Raw genomic sequence first — 23,759 nt, forward strand, 5'->3', positions numbered from 1 at the left:
GGGTGGGGGGGGGGGGGGGTGGGGGGGGGGGGGGGTGGGGGGGGGGGGGGGTGGGGGGGGGGGGGGGTGGGGGGGGGGGGGGGTGGGGGGGGGGGGGGGTGGGGGGGGGGGGGGGTGGGGGGGGGGGGGGGTGGGGGGGGGGGGGGGTGGGGGGGGGGGGGGGTGGGGGGGGGGGGGGGTGGGGGGGGGGGGGGGTGGGGGGGGGGGGGGGTGGGGGGGGGGGGGGGTGGGGGGGGGGGGGGGTGGGGGGGGGGGGGGGTGGGGGGGGGGGGGGGTGGGGGGGGGGGGGGGTGGGGGGGGGGGGGGGTGGGGGGGGGGGGGGGTGGGGGGGGGGGGGGGTGGGGGGGGGGGGGGGTGGGGGGGGGGGGGGGTGGGGGGGGGGGGGGGTGGGGGGGGGGGGGGGTGGGGGGGGGGGGGGGTGGGGGGGGGGGGGGGTGGGGGGGGGGGGGGGTGGGGGGGGGGGGGGGTGGGGGGGGGGGGGGGTGGGGGGGGGGGGGGGTGGGGGGGGGGGGGGGTGGGGGGGGGGGGGGGTGGGGGGGGGGGGGGGTGGGGGGGGGGGGGGGTGGGGGGGGGGGGGGGTGGGGGGGGGGGGGGGTGGGGGGGGGGGGGGGTGGGGGGGGGGGGGGGTGGGGGGGGGGGGGGGTGGGGGGGGGGGGGGGTGGGGGGGGGGGGGGGTGGGGGGGGGGGGGGGTGGGGGGGGGGGGGGGTGGGGGGGGGGGGGGGTGGGGGGGGGGGGGGGTGGGGGGGGGGGGGGGTGGGGGGGGGGGGGGGTGGGGGGGGGGGGGGGTGGGGGGGGGGGGGGGTGGGGGGGGGGGGGGGTGGGGGGGGGGGGGGGTGGGGGGGGGGGGGGGTGGGGGGGGGGGGGGGTGGGGGGGGGGGGGGGTGGGGGGGGGGGGGGGTGGGGGGGGGGGGGGGTGGGGGGGGGGGGGGGTGGGGGGGGGGGGGGGTGGGGGGGGGGGGGGGTGGGGGGGGGGGGGGGTGGGGGGGGGGGGGGGTGGGGGGGGGGGGGGGTGGGGGGGGGGGGGGGTGGGGGGGGGGGGGGGTGGGGGGGGGGGGGGGTGGGGGGGGGGGGGGGTGGGGGGGGGGGGGGGTGGGGGGGGGGGGGGGTGGGGGGGGGGGGGGGTGGGGGGGGGGGGGGGTGGGGGGGGGGGGGGGTGGGGGGGGGGGGGGGTGGGGGGGGGGGGGGGTGGGGGGGGGGGGGGGTGGGGGGGGGGGGGGGTGGGGGGGGGGGGGGGTGGGGGGGGGGGGGGGTGGGGGGGGGGGGGGGTGGGGGGGGGGGGGGGTGGGGGGGGGGGGGGGTGGGGGGGGGGGGGGGTGGGGGGGGGGGGGGGTGGGGGGGGGGGGGGGTGGGGGGGGGGGGGGGTGGGGGGGGGGGGGGGTGGGGGGGGGGGGGGGTGGGGGGGGGGGGGGGTGGGGGGGGGGGGGGGTGGGGGGGGGGGGGGGTGGGGGGGGGGGGGGGTGGGGGGGGGGGGGGGTGGGGGGGGGGGGGGGTGGGGGGGGGGGGGGGTGGGGGGGGGGGGGGGTGGGGGGGGGGGGGGGTGGGGGGGGGGGGGGGTGGGGGGGGGGGGGGGTGGGGGGGGGGGGGGGTGGGGGGGGGGGGGGGTGGGGGGGGGGGGGGGTGGGGGGGGGGGGGGGTGGGGGGGGGGGGGGGTGGGGGGGGGGGGGGGTGGGGGGGGGGGGGGGTGGGGGGGGGGGGGGGTGGGGGGGGGGGGGGGTGGGGGGGGGGGGGGGTGGGGGGGGGGGGGGGTGGGGGGGGGGGGGGGTGGGGGGGGGGGGGGGTGGGGGGGGGGGGGGGTGGGGGGGGGGGGGGGTGGGGGGGGGGGGGGGTGGGGGGGGGGGGGGGTGGGGGGGGGGGGGGGTGGGGGGGGGGGGGGGTGGGGGGGGGGGGGGGTGGGGGGGGGGGGGGGTGGGGGGGGGGGGGGGTGGGGGGGGGGGGGGGTGGGGGGGGGGGGGGGTGGGGGGGGGGGGGGGTGGGGGGGGGGGGGGGTGGGGGGGGGGGGGGGTGGGGGGGGGGGGGGGTGGGGGGGGGGGGGGGTGGGGGGGGGGGGGGGTGGGGGGGGGGGGGGGTGGGGGGGGGGGGGGGTGGGGGGGGGGGGGGGTGGGGGGGGGGGGGGGTGGGGGGGGGGGGGGGTGGGGGGGGGGGGGGGTGGGGGGGGGGGGGGGTGGGGGGGGGGGGGGGTGGGGGGGGGGGGGGGTGGGGGGGGGGGGGGGTGGGGGGGGGGGGGGGTGGGGGGGGGGGGGGGTGGGGGGGGGGGGGGGTGGGGGGGGGGGGGGGTGGGGGGGGGGGGGGGTGGGGGGGGGGGGGGGTGGGGGGGGGGGGGGGTGGGGGGGGGGGGGGGTGGGGGGGGGGGGGGGTGGGGGGGGGGGGGGGTGGGGGGGGGGGGGGGTGGGGGGGGGGGGGGGTGGGGGGGGGGGGGGGTGGGGGGGGGGGGGGGTGGGGGGGGGGGGGGGTGGGGGGGGGGGGGGGTGGGGGGGGGGGGGGGTGGGGGGGGGGGGGGGTGGGGGGGGGGGGGGGTGGGGGGGGGGGGGGGTGGGGGGGGGGGGGGGTGGGGGGGGGGGGGGGTGGGGGGGGGGGGGGGTGGGGGGGGGGGGGGGTGGGGGGGGGGGGGGGTGGGGGGGGGGGGGGGTGGGGGGGGGGGGGGGTGGGGGGGGGGGGGGGTGGGGGGGGGGGGGGGTGGGGGGGGGGGGGGGTGGGGGGGGGGGGGGGTGGGGGGGGGGGGGGGTGGGGGGGGGGGGGGGTGGGGGGGGGGGGGGGTGGGGGGGGGGGGGGGTGGGGGGGGGGGGGGGTGGGGGGGGGGGGGGGTGGGGGGGGGGGGGGGTGGGGGGGGGGGGGGGTGGGGGGGGGGGGGGGTGGGGGGGGGGGGGGGTGGGGGGGGGGGGGGGTGGGGGGGGGGGGGGGTGGGGGGGGGGGGGGGTGGGGGGGGGGGGGGGTGGGGGGGGGGGGGGGTGGGGGGGGGGGGGGGTGGGGGGGGGGGGGGGTGGGGGGGGGGGGGGGTGGGGGGGGGGGGGGGTGGGGGGGGGGGGGGGTGGGGGGGGGGGGGGGTGGGGGGGGGGGGGGGTGGGGGGGGGGGGGGGTGGGGGGGGGGGGGGGTGGGGGGGGGGGGGGGTGGGGGGGGGGGGGGGTGGGGGGGGGGGGGGGTGGGGGGGGGGGGGGGTGGGGGGGGGGGGGGGTGGGGGGGGGGGGGGGTGGGGGGGGGGGGGGGTGGGGGGGGGGGGGGGTGGGGGGGGGGGGGGGTGGGGGGGGGGGGGGGTGGGGGGGGGGGGGGGTGGGGGGGGGGGGGGGTGGGGGGGGGGGGGGGTGGGGGGGGGGGGGGGTGGGGGGGGGGGGGGGTGGGGGGGGGGGGGGGTGGGGGGGGGGGGGGGTGGGGGGGGGGGGGGGTGGGGGGGGGGGGGGGTGGGGGGGGGGGGGGGTGGGGGGGGGGGGGGGTGGGGGGGGGGGGGGGTGGGGGGGGGGGGGGGTGGGGGGGGGGGGGGGTGGGGGGGGGGGGGGGTGGGGGGGGGGGGGGGTGGGGGGGGGGGGGGGTGGGGGGGGGGGGGGGTGGGGGGGGGGGGGGGTGGGGGGGGGGGGGGGTGGGGGGGGGGGGGGGTGGGGGGGGGGGGGGGTGGGGGGGGGGGGGGGTGGGGGGGGGGGGGGGTGGGGGGGGGGGGGGGTGGGGGGGGGGGGGGGTGGGGGGGGGGGGGGGTGGGGGGGGGGGGGGGTGGGGGGGGGGGGGGGTGGGGGGGGGGGGGGGGGGGGGGGGGGGGGGGTGGGGGGGGGGGGGGGTGGGGGGGGGGGGGGGTGGGGGGGGAGGGGGGTGGGGGGGGGGGGGGGTGAGGGGGGGGGGGGGGGGGGGGGGGGGGGGGGGGGGGGGGGGGGGGGGGGGGGGGGGGGGGGGGGGGGGGGGGGGGGGGGGGGGGGGGGGGGGGGGGGGGGGGGGGGGGGGGGGGGGGGGGGAAAACAGGGGGGGGGGGGGGGGGGGGGGGGGGGGGGGGGGGGGGGGGGGGGGAGAGCCGTAGGTTCCCTACCCCTGTTCTAGCCATTGTATTAATCGAATAAAAGGAGTGCATTCATGCAGTTCACACTAACCCGGCAGGGGATTGTATAGTATTCACTGGGTGGCGGTATGTTACATAGCACAAGGCCGTTTTCTTTTTTTGTGCTCTGATCTCTGGCGTTTTAAGAGGTCCTCATTCTGTTTCCTCATTTTAAAAGAAACGGAATGAAAATCTGAAAATCAGCATCTGCAGATGGCACTGGGAGCCTTCCTCAAATGAGTATATTATGACTAACAGGAGACAACCTTCCTTATTCTGGGATGTCTAAATCACTTGTCGCCCTAACTTGGGCAGCTCAGGCTAGCCTGGTCTTATCAGATCTCAGAAGCTGAGCAGGGTCGGCCCTGGCTAGTATTTGGATGAGAGACCACCAAGGAAGTTCAGGGTTGCTGTAAAGAAATAGACAATGGCAAACCATCTCCAAACGTCTCTTGCCTTGAAAACCCAACAGGTTGTGTAAATAGGCCATGACTTGACAGCAAAAAAAAATAATCTGAAAGTGTCATCCACATGGAATCAGCAGATCATGCCCCAAACTTGTGCCGCTGGACTTCAAGGGGAATATAGCCTCCGGAAAGAAGGCTTAGTAAGTGAACCAGTGATGCAAGTAGTTTCTACTTATGACCTTATATCCACCACTTAGCGCCTTCAGTATACAGAAGGGGCTTTCCCACGATACTCCTCCATAATGTGTGGTACAGAAGGCATTATTTAATAATACAGAAGGTATTATTTATGGAGCACAGCATTATAGACCTCTCTGACGACAAGTACCTGCCTTCATTAGACAAAAAAGAGTACTGAATTACTATTGCATATTTAGAGAATTTAACTGTTACCTCTCCAGAGACCTACTGAATGTTGCTCACAAACTAGAAACGATAAAACAAACTAATTAAAAACAAGCAACATAAACATCATTAAATAATAAAACAAGCTGTTAAGATAACAACAAGCAATAGCTGCATAAAAAAAAAAAGAATTTCTCAGTTAAAAAGCCTGAATAAAAATAAATGTTTTGGCCTCGTGCATGAAGGTCATTAAGGCTTCAGGCAAACATATTAAACTTGATTAAAGTAGTACTGCTGAAATTACTTTTTCCTTTGGTTTGTATTCACTGATCTGAACAGTCTTAAACATATTGTGAAGGCGAGGTATTTCAGTGGCTTTAGCAGCATGTGGAACCAAACTGATATGTGAAATGAGAGAGCCTCGTGCTCTCAAATGGGATACGCAGTTTGGCTATGTGACTACTCTAAACACCTGGTGAATGAGACTTCCTGTGCACTTGGGAGTACGTGCCGGTAGACTGAGCATTCTCACTGTTAGCGAGCGTTACGATTTTGGGTTTGGGTGACAAGGTGCCGGTGGAGGGCTGCTTTGTGTTTTATTTCTCTCATTCACTTCCAAGGTCTCTTTGTCTCTCCTCTCTTGTGGCTTTGGTGACAGGCACGATCCGTAAGGCTCAGAACCTTCTGAAACAGTATTCTCAGCAATGTCTAGATGGGAAAAAGGGGGCCTCTAACCTCATTCCTATGGAAGGTAATCACTTCTCTCGCTCTTTCACTCTTGGGATCTAAGGTGGGTACTGATCTGTCTTTGGTGTTCAAACCTTCTGTTAGTCATTGCTGCCATTGTCAGTATATCTTGGGAGAAAACTCCAGCTCAAATAAAAAATCCAGCTTCTCTGGGACAATGAGCAAAGTGGCAGGTACCAAAGGTAACAGTGGCTCTTTGTATTGCTTTGAAGAACTGCAAGCCACATAACTTAGACAAGACCAATCTGAGCTGCAGTTTAAGTGGCTAACAGAAGTTCTGCTGTGTCTTGGTGACCTTTCCCTCCCTTTCCGCTGTTTCTATAACTCGTTCATTTCATCAGGATATTTCTAGAAGTGTCCTTCTTTGTCAGATTGAAATGGTTGCAGCTTTCAGCTGTCGCTTCCTCCTCCTGAGAGAAACATACTGAAGTAAATTCAGAATGGTGTCAGAATTATGTTTGTCTTTGTTTGGGCCATGTCCTCACCTTTGGTGTTCCGAGAAGGGTCGGTAGATAGAGTTGCCAGCAACACATTTGTAAACTTCAGATTGACAAGCCTATAAAACCTCAAGTGGCAAGCACCCGTGCTGAGATGGTCCTGGATAAACTACTCCTTCTGTTAATGCCCGCTGAAATCTCACTAGGTCATGAGCATGATTTACGAGTTAAACACCTTTCCGATACCCTGACTGACAAGCACGGGCTAGCTGCTGGTAAGTACCATGTCAAAACTTAAGCTGGCTACCTTAATGGTGTTTCACTGTTTACTGGGGTATATTCTAAGGTCACTACCAGATTAAAACTTGTTCTGAAGTGGCATGTGTGGTACTTTTAAATTGTATGGGGAATTTGATAATCCTTGTTCTCATTCCTGCGAGTCCAAAAGACAGACTGGGGACTAACAGGATCATCATGAATCGTACAATTCAAAAGTCATTTCATAAAGTTCCTATGCTGAATAGTACCTTTTCCGCCCTTTAATGCTGCAATGCTAAAGCACCCATAAAGAGGACTATCACCTGAATAGTGCATTAGTTGGCTCTTTCACAAAGCTGTTCATAGCGGTTAACACCTTCAACTCATCATTTCAGTGACCCTTATTCCAGGTTAATTATCTATAATAAGTAAATTTCCCTCAACTGTTTAGTTAGGGATGGAAATGTGGTTGGGTCATTACAGGGGCACAGGAGTTTGAGCAGATTATGTACTGTTATAGGACCAATAGTAGAACATGATAAGAACAGGAATTTTAAAAATCTCCCTAACGTCTTTAAAGTATATTTGTGAGCTTGTTGTTTTAAACGTTAGTTGTATCTTCCCTTAGTAATGGGTGAATGCTCTTGCTTTGTGTTCTGGCAGTGGACAGAAATCACTTCTTTCTCACTTCATAAAAAGATACTTCCATAGCCGTCCAGTTTATTATATAAGACCTGTGTTAGTCACTAGGTTGCATGGTACTGTTGGCCACGTGAAGATGTTAATACGATACCTTCAACCAGAAGAAGTAATGCGCTGAAATAATGAAACACTCTAGAAAAGCAATAATGTAAAATGCTTCCTTGTCCCGAACACAGTGTCACTGAGTTGCAATGCCTTTTAAATTGTGGAAGGTGATTTGTGGTACTCAGCATTAGATTCCAACACTTGATAAATTCCCCCCACACATTGTGTGCAAATGCAAAAATACTGTCAAAAATGGGGAATGAAAACCCAACCCAAAAAGACAGCTGGACAGCCCAATCCAGAGTGGGGGGCGGAGCCCTCTCTGGAGCTGGCACAACATTGTGTTAGCGTGGATGCCCACCCTGCTGGTGCAAAGGTCAAATGCACCAGCAAAGGGGCAACTTACCTGAGTGTCTGGCCACTGCGCGGCTTCACAGCATCTGACCCAGTAGCTGCCATTTTGTCTCTAGGCCTGCTGGCACAAAAGGTTGGCTTCTACTGCCTATCTGGCCCCATGCACTGGCGGAGCCTGTGTCAGAAATGTACCATTTTTTTGTGGCTCTATTTTCCCCTATGGGGGATTCTGGCTGGGTTTTTTTGTGTGTGTGGGAGGGCTTCTGATGCCACAGGAAATCCCTTTTGGATGTTATTCTTTATGTCAGCCTTTGAGGTTATATAATCAATCAACCTTGTAATAAAACCAAATCAGCAGTGTGACTCTCTTTCTGAGCCCTGTCACTTCAGATTTCTCGTGGGGTGTTGTGTGTTATTGTTTCCTATATAAAAACTCCCTTGCGTAGAAAACCATCCCTTCAGGAAAGAAGGCAAGACTAGAAATCATTCGTTTGACATGCTGGTTTTCTATGGCTGTGGAGTGTTTAATATGGAGCAGCATTCATTAAGTGGCCGCTTCCTCTCCCAGTTTGCAGTGGGGCAGTCCATCATCAGATATATCATGTTTTTTTTGCTGATTGAGCAGCTTGGCAGTCAAATGTCAAACCAGAACGGTTTTAGCTATACCATCAGCAGGACAAGAAGGCTCAAGTTGTGATATCTGTTTTGCAAGAGCAAATGATGTCATTTCTCCAACCAGAAAAGCTATGTTATTTGGAGCATCACAGATTCTCCAGTTTAGCTGTTCTGGGGTTTGAGAAAGATGGAGTCTTCTGTCACTTGGAGATGTGCTGATCTATTATGGCATGAAGTTTTTAAGGCCACATGCTACCTTACCAGTTAAAATATTTTTCTGTGTCATTGTACATCATCATAATATACGCTGAGATGGAGAGTCGTAGTAAATTAAGACTCTGAACTCCCATTCTGAGTTATAGATGATGGTGCACTGTATATTTTAGGAATGGAATGTCATGGTATATAGATTCCATGATTAAGATAATCCCAACGGTAAGAAGTTTGTTTTACCAGTTCTGCATTTAAGTACCGGTAGTGAAAACTTCTGAATTTGATTAATTTTAGAAATAGATTTGTGTTTTAGAAATGAATGTTACCAGTTCAGAAAAATGTCCTGTCTCACTAATAGAGGCTTAGAATGTTATCTGCCAGGGTATGTTATTTAACATCATGTCATGAGAAACTGCACCCTTCCAATTTCTACACGTTAAGCTGCCATTAAAGTGACAGACCATTTTCCCCAGGCCTGTTGGCAATCTTACTTGGCCCGTTCTTCTACTCCCATATTTTGTTTCAGCCTCTGACAGCTCAGTAATAACCCTTCATATGGGCCATTTTTCTCCCACCTCCAAGTGACCAAGTTCTAGGGAAGAAGCAAAGAGAGCAGTAGCCAATGGTGGTTTTAAAGCTGTTCCAATGATGTCTTCCAGGCATCCTTAGAGTCTGAATCACCACCACAAAACCTGGAGAGTTTATTTTTTTTATTTCTGCTAACTCATTAACGAGGAAGAATAAAAACAACTATAGTTCTAAAGTCCTTGGCATTAGCCTCCGCCAGAGGCGTAGCAAGGTGTAAAAGCGCCTGGTGCACTGGTATGTCCCCCGCCCTGGAATGGCTCCACCCCATAACGACCCCCAAGCCCCTGGAGGGGTGCACGCCCCTTGGAGCTACGCCTCTGGCCTTCACTGCTCCCTTTCCTACCCCAGTAATTTAGTCAGTGTGAAGAAAGTGTAATAGGAGGAACTGATGACTGATGAGGGTGAGTGACCGGCACACTGGCATCTGGGGCATAGGCTCTTTTCAGTTCTACATAAGTCTGCGAAAGATTTCATCCATCGCCATCTGCATTTTTGTATGTTTATCTTACTAAGCGCTGTGTGTCAATATTGTGACATTCCTTGATCAAATGTACATGTAATTCCCAAATAATGAGCTACTGGGACAAAAGGGAAGAGCACAAATTCCTTTTCAGAAACCAGGAGTTCATGAACAGCATAGATGGTCACGGTTACACTAATGGAGGAGAAAGTGGTACAAGTTAATACGTTAACTCATTCACACTAATCCATCACCTTTTCTCTTTACTTGGTAAGTTGGAGTCATATCTTGTCAAGAGTATGAAATATCTGTCACTTAATGTGCACACATTCTACAGATATTTGTATGGTTGACAATATGGGTGGGCAAATGCTATTGATCTAGGAGATATATATATATATACGATCTTATGTACAGTTCTAAGTAGATGGTGAGCATATAGTGAAATGGTGTGGCTCTCGATATGTGTTAATATGAAGTGCAGTGACAGCACACTGCCATCTTTCTTATGTGTACATACAATCCCCACAGGGAGAGATGATATGTTGGACATGGAGATTGATGCGTACATCCACTGTGTGAGTGCCTTCATCAAACTGGCCCAGAGCGAGTACCAGCTCCTGACAGAAATCATCCCAGAGCACCACCAGAAGAAAACATTTGACTCTCTCATTCAGGTCACTTTAAAACTGAGCTTGGTTTATTGCTTTTGTGCAAAACCCCCAGGTTCATTTCCGTAACTTATTCGAGGTTTGCTTTGCTGTAGGAGTCATTAGACAACCTGATGATAGAAGGGGACAACATTGTCTCTGCCGCTCGGAAGGCTATAATTCGTCATGATTATTCAGCTGTACTGACTATTTTTCCTATCCTGAGACACTTGAAGCAGACGAAGCCTGAATTTGATCAAGTTTTGCAGGTAATCAGTTATTGGTTAAGATCACGGTTGCAAAATATATTTCGCAAGATTGGGAGTCAGGGCTTTGACAAAATTTGGCAACAGCAGGGAACTGAAGCAGGGAACTAAAGTACCCTTTCATGACATTGATGTCTGGTAGGTAAGTAAAGGGTCGATAGCTAGGCACTAAATGTCGACTGAAGACATAAGCATAACTGAAGATCTTAACTAAAGCAAATCCACAGGAAGTGGAGCTTGTCAGGCAAAGCGGGCCTTAGTTAGAAACAGACCAATGAGAGCTGATAAACCATCTATGCTTAAGTTTACAGAAAGATGCACAGAAGTGGTGAGAGGGTCTTTACTGGCCCAACTAGCAGCTTACATGATCACAGAATTCCACAGACAAAGCTTTTATTATGTAATTTTTTTAAAAAAATCCTGCTGTTCCAAGAATGTTGTTTTTCTGGATGACACACAGTAAAGGTATTCGTTTTTGAAGTGGATTTTGTTTTACACCACACTCCTCTTGTAACATCTCTCTCACCTCTTCTTCCAAGTGTTTAACCCAGCTGATACATCTATATGTCTGAGGAACAAGCATCACACTAAATTTTTTTTTGTTAAATCTTTTAAGATGCTGCCAGATTCCTTTATATTTTTTTGCTGTAACAAACATAGCCACCCTTCTGGAATTCATAAAAATATGGTTTCTTTGAGAACTGCTACCAAGTGTGACTTTTAAAATCAGAATAATATATGCCAGCCTGAATAATCAACGGCTTGACTTGCCACCTGAAAGAGTATGAAGCAGGATTTCTTAGAGAGCAGAGGTGCGCCAACTCTGGGTTGTATCTTTTGGACAGGCGGAAGCTGGGGCAAACTGTTCCCTGAAAATAGCACTGAAATGAGGGAATTAGTTCCTGAAGATGTTAAGAGTTTGCTGTGTGAGTACTGTGAATCATAATGATACCTGATTGGAGTCAGGGCTTTTGGCAAAAAAGTTAATGCTCCTTAATTGTTATGCACAGTTTCGTGTGTGTGTGTGTGTGTGTGTGTGTGTGTGTGTGTAATTGATAGGCACTGATGTCCTTGTAGCTTTCTGTCCTTGAAAGAGTGTGGTCCATCAGTGAGGGGAAGTGGTGACTGTGTGTGAAGGAACAGTAGGTTCAAATCTGTGGAAGAGGCGAAGAACCGTGTGTTGATGGGGTCTTGGAACCAGAGAAAGGAACAAACATGCTCCTCTCCCATGACCACTTCAACTGGAAAACACAGCATGGGAGGGAAACCAGACCTCTTGCAGCTCTCTAGAGCTGAATGGAGCAATGGAGCATTGTAAAAGTGAGGTACCCTATGTGACAACAAGACCGGGCAGCTGCCTGTGTCCCGACCCTTGTAAGCTGTAACATCTGCTCTGAGGCTCAGTTTCACTGTCACTGTCTGTAGCTTCACTCGCATAACTTGTTAGATCCATCTCAGATTGGTGGTGCAATATCCCTTCTGCTATCAAGAAAGGAGACGCTCAAATAAGGATTTTAGCTTTGACTGGTTGTGACATCTTGCACAATCAGGTGAATTTGTAACTTGATTTTTTTATTTGGGCAGTTATATATACCTTTGTAGACCTATCTCCCCTGTTTTCAAATCAGTGAAACACACATGTACTCCCTCCTGTGATCCCTTTGGTGCTCATGTGAAGGTCATACATTAATTACCGCCTTGACACTGTCAAGCTAGCCTAAAGTTGTAATGGCAATGGCATCCACTCACCTGTTGCCACTTTTAGGAAACAGTGACTCAACTGAGAAATTCCATAGAAACACAAAGCACTGAAAAAAATCCCACCCCACACCTGCAGTTGTTGCAGGTTCGTTCATACTGCTCCGGCAGAAACTGGAGCAGTCCAGATCCCTTGAGCAACTGAAAATGTTTGTATTCAAGGTTTGCAGTGTCTGGCAAGCTAGCTGGATGTTTTCCAGACCAAGTGAAGAAGTGCTAGTCTCTAGAGTCTGGCTGCTGTCATTGTCAATTGGTAAGCTGCAGACTTTTGACACTGCTCATGGTGGCACAGCTGGGCTCAAACTTGTGTTCTAGCTCGATAATGATATGATTTACAGTTTTATAGCAGCCACTTAAATTAGCGATATAAAGGTTTTCACACTTGGGAAGAGTGAGCTGCGTTGCTCTTTCAAAAGGATATGCCTTGCACACGCCTTTGTGTTCAACAGGGAACGTACAGTGCCGTGTCACAACAAACTGAGTATTTTCTTAGAACCAATGGAATTGTAAGTTGCTGTGTTTTCCTAAGATGACAGCTGCTATTCTTTCTCTGTGTGTGTCTCTCTCTATTCCCCCCTCCCCCAAGGAATCTCATAAGTTGAGTTGTGTATTTCAGGGCACTGCAGCCAGCACTAAGAACAAGCTCCCAAGCCTCATCACGTCCATGGAGACAACTGGAGCCAAGGCTTTGGAAGATTTTGCAGATAACATCAAGGTAGCTCCCATCTCCCTGCTGATGTTGTCTTCGCCCACTGAGAGTAGCTCAGGGGATGAACGCAAATGTTTTCTTTGATAATTGATTCCAAATGTTAATGCTTGCTCCTGGAAGCCATGTTGTTGAGGACGGCAAAGACCCTGTAGTTTCAAAAGTATGTGTGTAACTAGTTGGTTGGTGATGCATCTAATAAGTGATATATTATGGCAGAGTCCACAGAATATTTTATAGGTGTTCAGAGATCCTTTGGTTGACAAAGAGAGCCTTTTCTGTGGTAGCAGCAATTCAGGCTGTTTAGCAATCTGTTCTGGCCAAGCAGTGTCTGTGTTTAGGCACAAAAAGTGGAGGCCTCAGTCTCTAGACTAGAGCAATAAAAAGTAAGCAGGGGGTTCATAAATAGACTGAGGCCAGTTTTACCATATTCCTGCTTCAAGATACCCTTCGATAACCTACTCTTGTTCTTCCTAGAACAACCCAGACAAGGAGTACAACATGCCAAAAGATGGGACAGTTCATGAACTCACCAGCAATGTATGTGAAAATTCATAATGTGCTGTGGTAAAACCCATCCAGTGATTTGTTTTTCTTTTAAGAGTTATGTTCTTGCTGCTCCAGGAGGAACTGCATGTTTTAAAAACTGGGCTATTTTTACTGTCACAAGGGGGAAGCTTTAAGGAAAAGAACTTGGGATTTGATATGACGGTTTAAAGATCCTGCTGTGGAATTCTGCTCTCCCCTTGAAGGTTTTGGTACAGCTTGAAATCTCTTGCTGAATAGTGTCAAAGTTCTTCCCCATGCCCATCCTCTTTCCCTTTTCCGTCAGCTGGCCTGGGTGAAGAGGTCACTTCCCATGTTTTATTTAACTTTCCCCCATATTAACACTTTTAGTCTGTACATTCTTTAAGCTCACTGTTTGAGGAGATGGTACGCTCATAGAGACTGATGCAGCTGAAGCACCTTTCTTTTTGTAGTTCCTGTCTGTGGAGGCCCTGGGCTGCAGGCAGGTCCAAATTTGGGCATGGCTGGCTACAGTTCCAGGTTTACCATCCTGGGCATTACGGTTGATCAGTAACGCTCTTTCTCTTGCCCCCTTTTAACCTGTATGATGATGACCTTAGTTGGCCAAGACATTACCAGAAGAACGTCTCTGTAATTTCAAAAACTCCCGTGGTCCTGAGAGCAGGAGGCACTTGCTTCTCCCCATTTGCTGTGAGGCAAAACTACAATCTTGCTTGCTGTACCTATGGAAAAAGAGAGTAAGCGAAGGCACAGGGCCATCAAGAGAGGAACTGTTGTAGTTAACCTGATGTCTCGGTGCTTCAGAGTTTGCCAAAAATTGACACCATCTCCAAGTAGAACTTTGGACCTGGGTATTTTGCAGGTGACAGGATAAGCAATTAGCATTAGTGAGGTATAGTGCAGTAGAGGCTAAGTCATTGCCCTAAACAGCTGAGTTCACATTTCATCTAAGATGGGCCAGCTGGTTGTGTAAATAATTCATTTGTATCTGTTTTCATAATTGTCTGATGAGGAACATTTGACTGGCATTGTTTTTCACAGAGTGGAGGGCGAGGCAATATTTTAAAAATAAAGAATGCATTTTTCTTTTCAGGCTATTCTTTTCCTGCAACAGCTGCTGGAGTTTCAGGAAACGGCGGGTGCCATGCTGGCTTCCCAAGGTATTAACACAGGGCTCCCTCTATGCAAGGTTCTGATCAAGTGGTTTTCTTTATTTGCTTCGCAGTAAAACCTCCTTAAGGACGCAGCTCATTCACACCTCGCTTCCTTGCCCCCATATAAAGGTTGCAGACACCTAAGGGCCTGAGAGCTGTATCTGGGTGGTTCTTTTAAAATTAGCCTGTAAGTGTACTATTGCCATGTGATCCTTGAAGTCCACAGAGAAAGGGTGGCTTGTGAAATTGCCTTTCATTTACTCAAAGTGGGAGCTTGTAATTAAAAAAATAGTTCCCAAGTAGGTTTTTAGCTGACTGCATGATCAGTCACAATTTAAAAAAAACCCAACTCTCTTTCTGTTGATGGAAAAATTATATGAACCTTTTTGAAATTTAGATTTCTACTTCCAGAAGAATGAGACATGAATGTTCTGACTTCACATAATTTGTTACCAGTACACATCCTTCAGACACCTCATTAGAGGTACAATTGTGGACAATTTTGGAGAAGGGATTTTACCCAGTTAGAACGTATTTGTTCTCCAGTATATCTAGCTATGCAGTGACATAACAAAATCAAGCTAATGTCCCGCCTGATTAAAATGTGTCAAGAGCTTGTCAGTCAGGTCCCCACTAAGGAGATTTAACTGTGTGCAAATGGCATTTGTGTGCATGTTTCCATCCTCTGTCCTTCACAGCTGCCCAAATAAAATTTGAGGCAATGCCCATCTCTGCCTGAATCCCCAGCATCCTATCACTTCCTCATGCTTTTTTTGCCTGCTAAAACTGTTTTTGGGCAAAGACAGTCGTGGAGCTAACTCTTTTCACTGGCCAAAGGTATGGCCGCTTACTGCCACGGGAGATATTGAAGATGTCTGCATTCTGTTATGTATCTGGGATGAGCGGGAGCGGAAAGGGCTATAGCACTGGTGGCGAACCTTTGGCACTCCAGATGTTATGGACTACAATTCCCATCAGCCCCTGCCAGCATGGCAAATTGGCAGGGGCTGATGGGAATTGTAGTCCATAACATCTGGAGTGCCAAAGGTTCGCCACCATGGGGCTATAGCGATGGCCGTAGCAGTTGCACCTAAGCAGTAATCCAGTGCAGTCATATATAACTGTAGAACAGGGGTCTGCAACCTGTGGCTCTTCATGGACTACAATTCCCATGGACTACAATTCCCATCAGCCCCTGCCAGCATGGCCAATTGGAGAGCCATAGGTTGCAGACCCCTGCTGTAGAAGAACTATAGCTTTAAAAACCAGAAAATGTTTTCCTATTAACTGGTCAATAATTACAAATTAGGAGAGGATTGAGCTGGCTTGCATGACTAAAACCTAGCAGGAGGAGAACGCTATGGTTTCTTCATGTCAAGTTAACTCCAGAAGATTATGTGACCACAAACGGAAGGGCAGGAAGGGGTGGGAGGTTGCAGTTTATCCTATGGGAGTTTTTCTCCGGCAGATTCTCAGCACAAACTATTACTGGTACTGATTATTCATTGTGCTGGTTTCCAAGGGCAGATTTGGTGTCCTATTGGTGAACTATCCATCTATCCCAGTAGCTGGAGCCCTTTCTGAACTGGTGGAGCTGCTGCTGAAGACCCTCCCCCAGGTTTACTGTTCCTGAGGCCACCTTGACATGGTACCCTGGGACTGAGCCAGAGTATTAGGGACCCAGCACAAGAAAAACAGCAGGCTCCCCGGGCTCTGTTGTATCTCTTCTGCTGTTAATTTGTGTGTGAAGATTACCCAGAGCTTTGGAATTGGGCGTCATTAATATGCTGATGATGCTCAGCTCATTACGTCATTGTCCACTAGTGGCAGCTGTTGCAGTCCTGATTGTCAAGTTGGCAGGGATGATCAAGTGGCAGAGGGTGAATGCATTGAAAAGGAATTTTGATCAGAGGGAGCTGTTGCTGGGGGTAAGACTGAAGTCTTGGAGGGTATTTTGCTTCCCATATTTGTTGGACAGTAATTGATACTGACTCGTTGAGGAGTCTGAGAGTTCAGTTAGAACTGTTAGAGCATCCCTTTTGAAAATCAAGTTAACTTAGCTGCTAAGAATGTCTTATTTCATCTTGATCTTGCATGGAATTTGTCTAGCCTCAATCTGGCCATGTTTATCCATGCTGTAGCAATCTTGAAGTTGATCTGCTCCCATGTGATGTTGATGGGACTGTCTGTGAAGACAATTAAAAACCTTCAGCTGGTGTAAAAAGAGGCGGTTGATCTGCAGTCTGTAGCAAACCACAATGTACGTTTATTTTTCTTTTATATCTCTCTTGTTTTCACTCATCATGATCAAAAATGACTTGAACCAGCCTTTTCTTAACGTTATAAACAGGATGGGTTAGTCTTGGTGTAAAAAAATGTCAACTTAAAAAAACCCATTTAGCAACCAAAAATCCACCTTTCGTTATGACCATTATCATAATGAGCGTGTATTATTTATTGTGACGTCAGCATTTAGTTTTCACAGCACTTGGAAAATTTCTGCATAGAAAGAAGAGAATTGTGGCTAGCATTGGCTTCACATGCTGTTGTAAGCAAGTTGTACATGTTATTTGTAGAAGGCGGGGGTTTTATTCTTCTATAAGTACACCAGTTGGGAAGCCATTAGGAGTGGGCAAAACAAAATTCATAGCTCTCCCTCTTGAGAACAGGGAACTTTTGTTGGTGGTGAAAATGGTGACGCTTTTTTCCCAGGAAGTCAATGCGCTGGATACAGCCGTTCCTGGTTGTAAGAAATGCTGTTAGGTTGGAATGTCAGTTGAACTCCCTATTACACTTCCTCAATATTTTATTGCCCTTGGTCTTGGAAGGAGTAGCTCTTGCCTGCTGCGCCCGTAGTGCTCTGTGTTGGTGTCTTCTGCTTTGTTCTTGAAGGTACGGTTGTCTCTAACCTGTCTTTTTGCACTTTGCATTTCTTTCTCTTTTTTCCTCCCTTCCCTTTTCTCTCCACTCTGCCTTAAACCTTGTAGTTCTTGGGGACACATACAATATTCCTTTAGATCCCAGAGGTAAGCAGCAGTACTGCTGGTACAACCCACATGCATACCCGATTATTGCTTTTGCATCTGGTCGCAAATATTCCTTTTTGTCTATTACCAGGTAAAAACATGTCTGTTTAAAACAATCTGCCGTTCCAGAGGACAAATGTCTGGTTGTCCTTCTTTTTCAGTTGAATGCAGTTCATTATGAGGGAGGTCTGAATGCTGGTCAAAGTTCTCTGTAGTTCTTTGGGACAACATTTATTATGGTGGAAGACTGGTCAGTTCTTGTCCCTAGTGGAACTTCTGCACCCTTTGGGATAAAGCACGTATTAGATACCAACATGTGTGGTGATATGCATTTTCGAAGGCTTTCACGGCCGGATTCAACTGGTTGTGGTGGGTTTTCTGGGCTGTGTGGCCGTGGTCTGGTAGATCTCGTCCCTAACATTTTGCCTGCATCTGAGACTGGCATCTGTGTGACACACCTCTGAAGATGCCAGTCACAGATGCAGGCGAAACGTTAGGAACAAGATCCACCAGACCACGGCCACACAGCCCGGAAAACCCACCACAACCAACTGTGTGGGGAGTTTTTTTTAATAAGAAGAGCAGGTTTGGGAAGCTGCCATTTTTAGCTTACTCTTCTCATCTTTGCTATTTTTTTCTTTCAAGAATCTTCCTTCTCAGCTGCTTTTCTGACCATGAGGTTCCAGTTATATGTTCTGCAAACATACAACTGGAACCACAGGAGAGAGCTCTTGACTGAAGCTTGCAAGATGTAGCTATTGAGGCATTATTACATGCTATATACAAATTCATATAATTTCCCCCATAACAGTGATCTCTAACGAGGGAACCCTCTCCTGCCAATGCTGTGGTATGTTTGTCAGCATAGAATTCTTGGTGGGTTGGGCTTATTGGCCCCGAGTTCATTTTGAACACCTCATACTACTGTAAATAGTTGCCTCCTAAAGATTGGAATTGGGGGCTAAACTAGTCATGACAAGAAAGCTGCATGTGTATCCGTGTGGATGCATGTATTCACCTGTTCATATCTAAAGCAGGACAAGTATGCAGTGGTACTGTCTTTTCAACAAAATCCAGAGTGCACAGGTGAAGGTGTTAAACCTTGCATCCCTCCCCCAGCTTCCATTCTGTTTTGTTCTCCAGAAACTAGGTCCCAAAATAAGTTCAGGTAGGCCACATTAAGGCACCTGCTTTATAGGCTGGCTAAAAAGGTACAAGCCTTGGGAAACCAGTTGTCAGGTCTGCGACCCACTCAACCACAGACACCTTTATGGGCACAGCTCTCCTCCAAAGGCAAGTTATACACCTGCACCTGCTTATCCAAAAAGTTCGTGGGCTCTGAGCTTCATTGGACAGTGGGGGACAAAGAGATGGGGGCCGTCAAAAAAGCCTTAACTTCTTGGTGGCACTGGCTGGAGGGGGCAAGCCACCCGTTTGAAGTGTGGACGGATCATAAAAACCTTGCAGCCCTTTAAAGCCCCAGTAAACGAAACACTAAACAATCAAACTGGGTGGTCTTCTTTGTCTGGTCCAGTTTCACCCTCCATTTTTTCCAGGGCAAAAGTAATTGCTTGGCCGATGCCCTTTCCCTCCTGCTGCAAACAGGAGGGGGGCGGGATAACCCTGTCCAAACTGTTTTTTCACCTTCCCAATTGGGATTGGTGGGAAAAGGTGTCAGCCAAGCAGTTACTTTCCTTGGAAAAAATGAAGGGTAAGATTGAACCAGGCAAAGAAGTTGATCTCTCACTCTTCCGTTCATCACAGTTCTTGTTCACAGTGTTCCTTTTTCTTGAGAGCCCCAGTGGTCCACTCAGTGTTTATCTGAGACTCTGCTAAATTAAAATCCATCTGCCTTCCTAATAAAGTGGAGCTGAGTGGCGGCTTCTCACCAGACATCTTCTGTTTCAAAAACCGAGCTTTCTAGCAACACCAGTCTCTGTGATTATTCACAAGGAAGGTGCATTTCTCAACTTAACTCTACAGAGAATACAGAACTATAGTGCCAGTCAAATACCGAAATAGCGTTTAAAGAAGTCAAACCTTTGGTCCGTCATTTGTGTTGGTGCAGTGGACATTTTGAATAGTCCTTGCTAATTTAAGAGATTTTGTGCCACTTACTGAGGTCAACCAGCTTTTTGTGTCATTTTGAAATGAAGGCACAGAAAAAAAATTTGTTGTTCACACAGAAAAAGAATATTTGGTTGGGGTTTTTTGAAGCCTATAATATCTGGCACTGAAACCGATCAGAGGTGTTCTCGGAGGCAAGGTAATCGATTTAATTGGTCACTTTCTGTGAAATGAGAGCGAAGCATCTTTGGAATTGATTGCTTTGAAGTAGCTCAGAAAGGTGTATGCTGTGCTTGAAAAAAATGCCGGTTGAAAGAAAATACAGCCCATTATCCAAAATTATGGTTAAATCTAGACTGTACAATGAAATTGAGAGGCTTGTGTTAAGTCCATGGTATGTTCTAAACTTCAGCTGGTCTTGTAGAAAGAAAAGAAAATTCAGACTGGAGGCAGGATAGCTACACAGACTCTCCAGTAGAATATAAAATCTATTCTATGCTCATTGCCTTTCAGAAACCAGTTCTTCAGCCAGTAGCTACAGTTCTGAGTTCAGCAGAAGACTGCTCAGTACCTACATCTGTGAGTAATGCTCCTGTTGCTTGCTGCATCCTTCTTATATTGGTTTATTCTAGCTGGTGGTGTTCAGAAATAGGACCCGTGTTGTATAAGTGACAGTTTTCTGAACTAGGGTACGTGAATGCCAGTTGCAGAATAGATTGTTGGGTTAGCTAGCATTTGCCCTGAAATAGGAACTGGGTAAATGAAACTACATGAATGTATCTAATAATTTTATAGTAGTTTTCTGTAATATGGAGCACAAGGCTCCACTGCATAGGAGAAGTAAGTTGAACAGTAAATAAACAATTTTAAAACATTGAATGAAACGATTAAATGATTTTTGGAATATTTATGTATGTACTCTAATGATTCATCTCATGAAAAGTGAATTAGCTACTTTTATCAAGAAAATGCTAAAGATGACCTAACAACAGTGGCGTACGGACCTAGGGACATGGGGTACCCCATGTCCCCAGGCGCACAGAAAACTCGCTCCCCAGCTTCTAGGCAGCAAAGAGGGGCTACTCAGCTCCTCCTCCATGCCTAGAAGCTGGGTGCAAGGGAAAGGCCCCGGTATGCCTCTGCCTAACAATATGTAGTAGCTAAGCAGTTATCCTAATAGACTTTTTAGCCTACTAAGAGGTTTATTCTATGAGGCTTAGTCCCAGGAAAGTATTTGTAGGATTGCAGCCCTAGCTGATTAAACAATAAATTATCTTACAACTGAGAAACTGTCTTCCAGAATCCTCTGAATTGCATTTTCATTGAAACTTTGTAATGGATAAACTCCAGTGCAGTTACTATGTTAGTCTGTTTCATCAAAAATAAGAAAATCCCGCAGCACCTTTAAAGACTAACAAGTGTATTACGGCAGACGTTTCGTGGATTTTGAGCCATAGACTATGAACATTGTGCCTCAATAAATTCATTGGTCTTTAAAAGACTACATGATTTTTCTTTTTTATATTTGGCTTCAATATATACATGATTTAAATGTAACCTATCAGTGAAGAGACATTTAAAATATTTTTAATCCATTGATCACATTAGGGCACGTACATGTGCTTTTGCAACCCTTTGGTCTTGCTGGCATAGGTAAATGACATGTAAATGATGCCTTCAGAGTTTTTACAGTGATCTGACTTCTGTATTTCTTCTATTAAGGCAAAGTTCTAGGCAACTTGCAACTAAATCTTCTCAGCAAATCCAAGGTTTACGAGGACCCAGCTTTAAGCGCCATCTTCCTACACAACAACTACAATTACATTCTCAAGTCCCTTGAAAAGTAAGTCTGTGCATACTGCGCATGTCCACGGTCCTGATGGGGGAATGAGACCTCTGTCAGCGTAGTGCTGATTTGTAGCAACTTCGCTGCAGTGTGCGCGTATATTCCGACTATATTCTCTTGTTCTTTGCTCTTCTCTTGAAAAGGACCCTTTGAAGTCTGTCATTCCTATGGTACACATATCTTTTCAGAAAAGAATGGAAAAATAAAAGCAGCTGAGTGGGCTCTGATTGCATCAGGCTCTTTCATCTTCTTGGCACTGAGGCTATTATTCTGAGAAGCACTTCCCAGTCAATTCAGGAAATAATTTCCTGGCGCTTGACTTGTGAATATGGAGGCTGGTCAGTCAGGCTCAGGAAAAATAATTATTAAATCCAATTCTTCATGGCTGAACTTGTGTACACATTCTCTGGCTAGTACTTTGACATAGCAGTGTCCACCAATTTTGGGGTAATATTTGGATTTGGGTTTTTTTAGACCTGAAAATGTCCAAAGAAGCTGAATACCCATACCGGTAAATGGGATTTTTCCCCCAGCCTTTTTCTGGATATCTAGACATTTTCTCACATTAAAGTCTATAGAGAATTGTGAGGGGTGGCTCTGGGGAGGGGGCATTTTTCAAGATAGAGGGACCAAATTTGCAGCAGTTCTGCAGGTGACTCTCCTTAGAAGAAGCTCAGGTTTGGTGAAGTTTGGGTCGTGGGTCCAATTTTATAGACCCTCAAAGCGGGTGCCCTTATCTACCATTGGAGTTTGCAGTTGTTTCCGATGGAAGATGGAGGGTCAGAAACAGCTCAGAAAAACAACCCAACAGAGCCACCCACCTAAACGAGGCCCAGATTTTTAAAAACAAAATCCTGAAACAATTTTCAATTAAAAAAAATTAAAATTTTATACTACATCCACTTTAAGATGGTGTTCCAGCCACCCTACATAGAGAGATAAAAGAAACAACAGAAATGAACTACAAAGCATCAACCTCTATCCCCCGAAAAACCATTGATCCATACAGTGATGTTTAATAAAGAAAAGATCAGAATAAAAGAATACCAAGAGAAAAAGAATTCTAACTGGTTTCCATCCTGCCTTCACCTTATGTGTAATATTTCTGACTAAGCCCATTTACTTCTATACCACCTTGTGTTATTATTGTTCGCACCTTTTAAAAAACAAGTTAGTTCCACTAATATCATTTTATTTGTACATCACCAATGTACAGCAAGCAACAAAAATATATGATCTTTCACTTTTACTAACTTTCTGTGCCTGTTTCATTCCACATTCTACACATTGCATGCCCCTGTGTCCTGAAACAATTTTTAAGAGCACAACATGAAAACCAAAAAAATACTAACTGAAGGCAACTGAAGTCCCTTTATCCCCCTTCCCCCCCCCCCCCCCACACACAACCCACCAACAGGCCAAAGGAAAAAACCAAACCAATTGTTTCAAACCATTCTACATCTTTGTATTGTCGAAGGCTTTCACGGCTGGAATCACTTGGGTGCTGTGTGGTTTCCGGGCTGTATGGCCATGTTCTAGCAGCATTCTCTCCTGACGTTTCGCCTGCATCTGCGGCTGGCATCTTCAGAGGATTTGAAGATGCCAGCCACAGATGCAGGATCCTCTGAAGATGCCAGCCACAGATGCAGGCGAAACGTCAGGAGAGAATGCTGCTAGAACACGGCCATACAGCCCGGAAACCACACAGCACCCAAATTCTACATCTTTTTTCTCCAGAAGTGGCAGGCAGGCATTAGAGTCCAACACAGGTAGACAGCACTCCAGTGGTTCAGCAGTCGAACTAACAAAAACTTAGAGGGAGGAGCAACAGCTCAATCCAAGCTTTGCATTGAATTCTCTCAAACATCTGTCTCCAATGGTGTCTGCTGGAATCAGCCCTTCTATTTATGCTGTTTGGCAATGCACAGAACATTTTAAAAGAAATCCAGGCCAAAACACCTTCTGTGTTTGCCCAAAAAGCAGTGTTGTCTGTAACCTGAAATCTCATTGGCCACTCTAAATTTCTGGCCCCCATTCTACCTTCCCCTTTTTAGAGGTTGTTGCAGTAGATATTAAGAGGTTGTTGCAGTAGATATTAAGATAAAACTGCAATGACATCAGCCAAATAGGAAAGCTCCAACGATATCTCCTGTTTGTCCCTTCAAGATGCCTCTTCCCCTCTCTCCTGCCAGGGACGTAGCTATAGATTTTTTATGGGGTGGGTTTGGGGGCATGGCCACGCCCCCACCCACCCCTTGGGGCGTGGTCACGCCTCCCAAGGGCCCCCCCCCCCCCCCCGCTCAGTGCTTATAAAAGCAGCTCTCCAATACTGGGGATGGCAGTCTCTTCTCCTTGGAGAGGAGGGAAAAAGGAACTGCCAGCTGGGAGCCCAGCCGGTGGGGATGGCGGGGGGGGGGGGGGCAGAGCTTCAGACATGTAATGGAGTGGTTAGAACCTGTGGAACCCCCCCCCCCCTACATACGTCCTTTTCTCCTGCTACCCTGGAAACCAGC

At 51.3% G+C, this 23,759-nt stretch overlaps 1 protein-coding gene across 1 annotated transcript in view; it reads left to right on the forward strand.

Annotated features, from left to right (window-relative positions):
- EXOC7 (exocyst complex component 7) overlaps positions 1–23,759 on the forward strand; it is a 57,392-nt gene that overhangs the window by 29,642 nt on the left and 3,991 nt on the right. The window contains exons 6-15 of the mRNA XM_048487406.1: positions 5,365–5,577; positions 6,217–6,285; positions 9,777–9,922; positions 10,012–10,164; positions 12,536–12,634; positions 13,103–13,165; positions 14,247–14,313; positions 17,295–17,333; positions 19,914–19,979; positions 21,123–21,243. Coding sequence (XP_048343363.1) covers positions 5,365–5,577; positions 6,217–6,285; positions 9,777–9,922; positions 10,012–10,164; positions 12,536–12,634; positions 13,103–13,165; positions 14,247–14,313; positions 17,295–17,333; positions 19,914–19,979; positions 21,123–21,243 — 1,036 coding nt within the window. The remainder of the gene's footprint in view (positions 1–5,364; positions 5,578–6,216; positions 6,286–9,776; positions 9,923–10,011; positions 10,165–12,535; positions 12,635–13,102; positions 13,166–14,246; positions 14,314–17,294; positions 17,334–19,913; positions 19,980–21,122; positions 21,244–23,759) is intronic.

The sequence above is a fragment of the Sphaerodactylus townsendi genome, linkage group LG03 (assembly GCF_021028975.2).
Source record: "Sphaerodactylus townsendi isolate TG3544 linkage group LG03, MPM_Stown_v2.3, whole genome shotgun sequence".
NCBI lineage: Eukaryota > Metazoa > Chordata > Lepidosauria > Squamata > Sphaerodactylidae > Sphaerodactylus > Sphaerodactylus townsendi.